General features: G+C 37.4%; 1 protein-coding gene across 1 annotated transcript in view; it reads left to right on the top strand.

Annotated features, from left to right (window-relative positions):
* GLT8D2 (glycosyltransferase 8 domain containing 2) overlaps positions 1 to 7700 on the top strand; it is a 31021-nt gene that overhangs the window by 8507 nt on the left and 14814 nt on the right. Inside the window, exons 4-5 of the mRNA XM_023527452.1 lie at positions 4540 to 4587; positions 6697 to 6789. Of these exons, the coding sequence (XP_023383220.1) occupies positions 4569 to 4587; positions 6697 to 6789 (112 nt within the window). The 5' untranslated portion in view covers positions 4540 to 4568. The remainder of the gene's footprint in view (positions 1 to 4539; positions 4588 to 6696; positions 6790 to 7700) is intronic.

Below are 7700 nucleotides of genomic sequence, written 5' to 3'. Positions count from 1 at the left end.
ATGCGGACCCCTTTCTTCCTCAGATTAAAGAACAGAACAAGAGCCTCTTTCCCTATCTTCCTCTCTCCTGTCTCTCACTCATTCATTCCACGCACATTTGTTGAGACACACAGAGGTAGGTAAGCCACAGTACCTGTCGTCAGTCCTCTCACCATCTCGTGGGAAAGAGAGGCACACCCATCATGTGAGAACACAGTGTCGGAAGTACAGAGATGGGGACAGGAACGGGGATCAGGGAGCACCCGGACAGGGTGATCAGGTAAGGCTTATATCTTCTCAAAAAGTTAGCTGAACGCATGTCATCTAAAATCATAAATGGATTCAAAACTACCTGAAACCAATCTCAGAAGAATCCTAAATAGTGTGCTGTTTGGGCTTGATTCTTTCCCAGGTGCAAGAGGGGAAGAGGAGAAGGGTCACTGCAAATGTACTCAGAGCTTTGGGTATCCAGTCTATATCCCAGGAAAACAAAAGGGACATTGTAGCTGCTTGTTTACAGTGAATTAAAGACTTGCATCAGATCCCTGTTGAAGAATTTGTCTAGATCAAGTTCTCACAACACTTTAGTTCATGAAGAAACCCTAGGGTACTGTGACATCCTGCCTGTCTTGTCTTGCAGGCTGTCTCTGTCTTGTTGCTAATTTCTAAAGGGTATTATTCCCTGTTGGCTGACTCTTGCCGCAAGTCAAATGTCAAGTTCACAAGTTCCTTTGAAGGACCATAATTAAGAAGGATCAACTTAATTTAAAATAAACTTTGAGTTTTCAAGACGATTGCTATTTATAATGAATTAACTTTTTTCTAACGTAAAGGAAGTCAGTTTCCAGCTCCTGGGGTGATTGACAGAATGCCACAAAGAAGCAAATGAATATATAAATATGACAAAATTGAATTTTAGATTTCTAGACTAATTTGAATTTTATAATCTAAAATTCTTTTCTAATGGTTTAACTATGCTTTCCACCAAACCTGTCCAGTTATCCCATGCTTCTCTTAATGCCCATTGCTTCTTCCAATGAATATATAAAGTATTGTAATAATCATCTAGATAAATTGTGAACTGGGATACCAGGAAGCAGGGTTGTAACAGATGTGTTTCAAGAACAGAGAGCTTGTTAGCTCTCTTGAGTTTCAGAGCACAAATAAAATACTCCAGAATATTGTGAAAAGATAGGATTTGAATTTGGGGAAATATTTGGTTGAAACTTTTTCATAGCATATTGTCCCTTTTCTTGCCTCCTTAAGCCTGATGCTACTTTGAGCACATTGCTGAATCTCTATTTGATAATGTAACTCACTTTTTAGCCATTGTGGCTATCCAGATCTATAATCCTTGTAGGAAGTGTAGGAGGAAATCCAAAACCTGTATTGAGCCTTTTCTCCCTTCTTTTGGAAACACTTCATCCTCTAGATTTGAAACTGGAATAAAATATTAAAGAAAATAATTCCCTGGAAATGGTATTCTCATTATGTGATCCTGGAACAACTAGATATTTATATGCTAAAAAATGAACTTTGACCTATACTTCATGCCATATGCAAAATTAACTCAAAATATAAAATATAAAATTACAAAACTCTCTAAAGAAAATGTCAGAGAAACTCGTCGTGACCTCAGGTTAGGCCAAAAATTCTTAGATATGACACCAAACACATGAGCCATAAAAGAAAAAAATTGATGAATTTGACATCATCGCAATGAAAGACTTTTTTTCTGCAAAATTTATTGTTAAAAGAATGGAACGACAAGCCACATACTGGAGGAAAGTACTTGTAAATCATATACCCAACAAAGGAATTATATCCAAAATATGTAAAGAACTCTCAAAACTCAAAAAAAAAAAAATCAATGTCTCAATTAAAAAATAGTCAAAAGATTTAAACAGACACTTCACCACTGTATTAGTCAAGGCTCCCTAGAGAAACAACCAATAAGTTGTATATATAGGTAAAAGAGACTTTATTAGAAGGAATTGGCTTGTGCGATTATGGAGGCTGATAAGACTCAAGATCTGCAGGGGGAATCGGCAAGCAGGAGATTTAAGAAAGCCAATAGTATAATTCTAGTTCAAGTGTGAAGATATGGCAGGCTTGAGACCCAGGACTCGCATATGTTTCAATTCGAGTTTGAAGGCAGGAAAAGGACCATGTCCCAGTTCAAAGGCAGTCAGGCTAAAGAAAATCTCTCTTACTCAGGAGAAGGCCAAACGTTTTTGTTCTATTAAGAACTTCAGTTAGTTGTAGGGGCCCACCCACATCAGAGAGGACAATTTCTTTACTTAGTCCTCTGTTTCAGTGTTCATCTCATCCGAAAACACTCTCACGGAAACACCCAGGATAATGTTTGACCAAATATTTGGGTGCTCTATGTCCTAGTCAAGTCGACACATAAAATTAACCATCACAACCATATAAAGATGGCGAGTAGTCACATACAAAATGCTCAACATCAGTAGTCATTAGGGAAGTGCAAATTAAAACCAGAGTGACATATATCTATAAGAACAGCAAAAATTAAAATTACTGAGAATACTAAGTGCTAGCAAGAATGCAGAGCTACTGGAATTCTCTTATATTACTGTTAAGAATGTAAAATGATCCAGCCACTCAGGAAAACAGATGGGCAGTTTCTTGTAGAATTAAACACACATCTACCAAATGACCTAGCAATCCCACTTGAAGATATTGTGGTAAAGGTGAAAACTTAGAATCACAGAAAAACCTGTAACCAAGTGTTTCTGGAAGCTTTACTCATAATCACAAAACACTGGAAACAACTCAGACGTCCTTTAGTGAGTAAGTGGATAAATAAACTCATATATCCATACAATGGAATTCTATTCAGCAATAGAAAAGATCAAATTATTGATACACTCAATAGCAAGTATAAATGCATCATAGTAAGTGATTTTTAAAGCAGGTGTACTGAATATATATTATACAGCATTTGTGGTTTCCCTGGGTGGAGCACCCTTTCTAATTATGGAAGTTCATAGGATATTTACACATATTTACAGATAGGATATTTACAGATAGGGTATTTACAGGTAGGATATTTACAGAAAGCTAGGGCACCACGAAGAAATTACCATGTCAACATGTATCAAATGGCAGAAAAATAGTTCTCATTAAGCTAATTCTTTATTCACTGAAAAAGCAATTGGCCTCGTCTGTTAAAAGTTGTTCCTGGATTATATTTAGTTGCTAGTCCTCTTGGAATTTGCCCTGGATTTGTCTCATGCAAGCCAAGAGCTCCATGTAAAAAGTAAAAAGTTGGTCTGTAGAATATGAGAATGGTCGATGTTCTGACAGCCACTCTGGTTGTTTATCAGAACATGCATTGTGTGTGTCTGTACTTAGAATTTCCTGTATTGAACTATTTGTTTATTTGGTTCAACAGATAGTACGTTCATATGATTAAATATTCTGTGGGTGCTATAGCTGCTGTTTATTAGTCAGAATATACTGGTGGGACAGCGGTGGTGCCCATTTTAATTGATCAGTGCCGAGAGCCATACTGGTTCTTAAATAAGTTTAATATAAGCCCTGTAAGAATATCAAGTGAAAAGTCTCCCTTCGTTTTGTGTCCTGGCCCCTTCTTTATTTTCTATAATCTTCAAAATAGAGGTAGAAGGGCTTTTCAACATTGGTATATATGAAGTTGCAAAAAGGTGAGTATTTTAATTACTTCAGACAGTGTACAGTAATGCAAAACTGGCAAAGCTTATCCCACATCTGTCTCTGGCAGCCTTCCAGCCCGTCTTCGAAGAAGCCTTCCTTCTGATCCAGTGCCATCTCCTCGGTGAGGCTTTTCCTGATTTCTCTTCCTGACACACTCCCCACCTCTGTTTATCTTTATCTCAGCACCTCTGTTGCTTCCTTCATAGCACTTACCATAATCTATTTTATTTGTTACGTCTTATTATCTCCTTCCCCCAGTGGATTGAAAACTCCATGACGATAGGGACAAGGACAAATCTGTTCATTGGTGCATCCCCAGTATGTATCATGGTGCTGGGCTTTTGTTAAGATCTTAATGAATACTGAATGAATGAATGAATGAATGACTTGAGTGTAGGTGTGCCCCTCTCAGGAATGGTTTTGTATCCACAAGGGATTCCTGAAGACATAAAAGCTTCCTTATCAAAAGAATGAAATTATGACAGCAAAGTAAAAGGCATGGGGTTGATATTTTAGGTCAAGGTGACCTACCTGTGTGACACTTCTTTCGGTTAGCACCATCTGATCTGCTGCTAACCCAGAGGCTGGCAGGGCTCTTTTTGGCGAAGGTGAAAAAACTTGAAGACAAAGATTTCGTCTTGGGGTCCCTTTGCGTGGTTCAAATGGAGATGTCAATTTGAAGAAGCAAGCTACACATTCAAGAAGTATTCAGTTTCAAAAAATTCTAGATTCAGAACAGTAAAGGATAATTGCACAATTCACCACATATCTGACAGTCAAAGATATGGTCCTTAATAATTTTATGATGACTTTTGGATTGATTTTCTTTTAAACAAAATTTTTTTCTTTAATCCACAGGTCACAGTTTTTTATCTACGTGAATACACATGGCTTTGTTACGAAAAAGTAAGATTACAATTAATGATTAAAAAGAGATATTTTGGAGGGCTGTTGTGATGCTGGGTCTTGGCTTTTCTTTCTTTTGAAATATGCTTTGATTTTCATAGTTTTCCCACAAGCAGTTCTTGGCATCATTATTTCAGGATGATTCACATGGAAAGTAGTTAAGTATTTTGGACAGAGGTTGACTTATCATGAGAGGGGTCATATGTTTCTATAAAACTTGCAAAGATTATTTTTTCATTGTAAATAAATATTCATGTTCCTGTCCAATTTAGCATTTGTAATTTTGTATTCTTGTTCTTAAAGACTCACCTCAAATTTTATCAGACCCCATCAAAACCTTGATTTGACCCTGATTTTAGATTGAGAAATTTGTGAATATGGGGGAAATATGGTAACCTGATGGTATTACTGATATCCTCAGGGTAGAGTTGCCGGATGTAGCAGATGAAAAGACAAGATATCCAGTTAGATTTGAATTTCAGATAAACTATGAATAATTTTTTTTAGTATAAGTATATCCCAAGTATTGCATGGGACATACTTATACTAATAAAAAAACTTTTATCTCTATCAGCAATAGGAGCCATGGTTGAAAGGGGCAGACAGCAGTCACTGTGGGCCACTTCCCCAAACTGACTGTGGCATGTGAATCTTAATCAGATGTATTGATAAACTATATAACTTTGTCCCTTATCTTCTGCTTCTCTATAGCTTAGTTTTAAACTGAGTCTAGTATCTCGTTGTCTCTGACGGAATTTGATACACCAGAGGCAGAGAGGAGCTGTGTGTCAGTTAGCAAGATGGAATCATTGGGCCTTAGAATGCAGTTCTGGAAGTCATCCTTAGAGACTGTCTAACTCTTTCATTTTATAAATTTTACAAATGTAAAGAAAAAAAGCCTAGAGGCCAGAAAATAGATTGGTATGAGGCCTATAAATGTTAAATATCTTGATGCACAAAAATAATAAATAATAATACACAACAATTGTAAAATCTTTATTGAGCCTCAAAATACAACTACGAAGTAATAATTATTATTACAATCCTCATTTAGCAGATGAGAAACTGAGGCTCAGAGAGGTTAAGTAACCTGTCCAAGGCCACACAGTTAGGAAGTAGTAGAAATGAGATTTGAGTCTGGCTTTAAATCCTAGCCCTTTCCCCTTCTACCAGTGTTTTCCAAACTGCAGGCAATTGTGTACCACCTTCACAATTTTTCATCATCTATGTTCCTTCTGTCCTATGCATGACTATTTTCTTTAAATCGATCGATTTTTTAAAACTTATAAGTTTACTTTGTAATAGGAAGTTTATATCCTTACTGTAAATAGAAAATAATTATCTCCAATCATAAAAAGAATGTGATTGTACAACTATATACGATTAGAATGTCATTCAATTCTGCATAGCTTTTGTTGCCTGCCTGCATATGAAATTAGGACTGATTTCTCACACTGAGATTTTATATTCCTTATGCTATGAACGCAAACCTCCTAAGTCATCTCTGGTATAACCAGTGGTATATGCTCCATGCTTAAGAAAGCACTGCCCTACACCATTCCACTTCTCAATAAATCCCAGGGACAAGTGTTGCTGTTTGGGGACAGTTGCTCCTGGAGGCTTAAAACTGGAAGAGGTAAACAGGTCTTTCAATCTCTTAACCAAGGCAAGAATTTTCTGTACGTCATCCTTGACCAGTGGTTGAATTAACTGAGAAGATCTTAGGTGGGTTCTAATGGCTAAGAACATGTACTCATAATAAGTATTTGCTCATCGTAAGTGTTATATAAATGTTGGCTATTATTTGAAACAAAGTATTTATGTACAGTAAAGACAGCATCATATAGTCATAAGGTTGTAGCCTCTGCCATCAGACTGCCTGGATTTAGCCCTGGTTTGGATCCTCCTTAAACTACATGTGTGTATCCTTGAGCATCAACAGTATCCCAGGTTAACTTCTTACCCCACATGCCATCTGCTTAAAGAAAGGTCCCAGACCACCTCTCCAGGGTATGTCAGGGAATGCATCTGCTCACATGGCTGTTCTAAACTTTTCCACAATTTCAGCTTGATACATTAAACTTGAACGTGTTTCTGTTTTTGTTTCAGTTAATCAGGTGTTGCTCTTCCTTCTGATTGTGACCCTCTGTGGAATTCTGTATAAGAAAGTACATAAGGGGACTGTGCTCAAGAATGAAGCAGGTATGCTAAATGTAATCAACCAGTCACAAAAAGACAAATACTGTGTGATTCCACTTATATGAGGTACTTAGATAATCAAAATCATAGAGACGGAAAGTATAATGGTTGCCAGGGCCTGGGAGGAGGGGAAATGGGACGTTAATGTTTAATGGGTATAGACTGTCAGTTTTACAAGACGAAAAGAGTTCTGGGGATGGATGGTGGTGATGATTGTACAACAGTGTGAAAGTATTTAATACCACTGAACTGTGCACTTATAAATGGTTTAGATGGCAAATTTTGTGTTAAATGTATTTTACCACAATTAAAAATGCATTTTAAAAAAGAATGAAAGAGGTAAGCAGGCATGTAATCTATCGAGATGGGATACCTGGAAACTCAGTTTAAATATGTTCCTCTGAGTCCTTTCAGTAGCTGGGTTCAGAGATAAGCAACAATTTGGTCACTTCCCAAAGACCTGCTTGAAGAATATCCACCCGAGGCCAACTTTTCAGTTGTGTTCTAGACTATTTGTGTTCCTCAAACTTTAGCACATATAAGGATCACATGGAGGGCTTGTTAAAACACAGTATTGGGTCCCACTTGGAGAGGCTTTGAATCAGTAGACTTAGGGCGGGACCTAAGACTCTGCATTTCCAGTAAGCACTCAGTTGATGCCGATACTGTTGGTTCTTGGACCACACTTTGAGTGGCCTGCTTTACCTGCTTTACACCCATCCTTTTGGAGTCTCTCAGTAATTTTGCTTATGAAAGTTGCCATCTCTTTCTTCTCCCTGCTGGTTCATTCTCATCAGTGCACAAACAGCCTCATAATTGTCAACGTATAAAAAGATCCTGCATTGACCCTGTATCCTCTTCCAGCTACTGAGGAGACCAATTCCCTGAGGAGAAGAATTGTGAACTGGCACCTT

Source organism: Pteropus vampyrus, unplaced genomic scaffold (genome assembly GCF_000151845.1).
Source record: "Pteropus vampyrus isolate Shadow unplaced genomic scaffold, Pvam_2.0 Scaffold16, whole genome shotgun sequence".
Taxonomy (NCBI): domain Eukaryota; kingdom Metazoa; phylum Chordata; class Mammalia; order Chiroptera; family Pteropodidae; genus Pteropus; species Pteropus vampyrus.
Note: the sequence above shows the minus strand (reverse complement) of the source record. Positions and strands in the feature narration are given on the sequence as shown.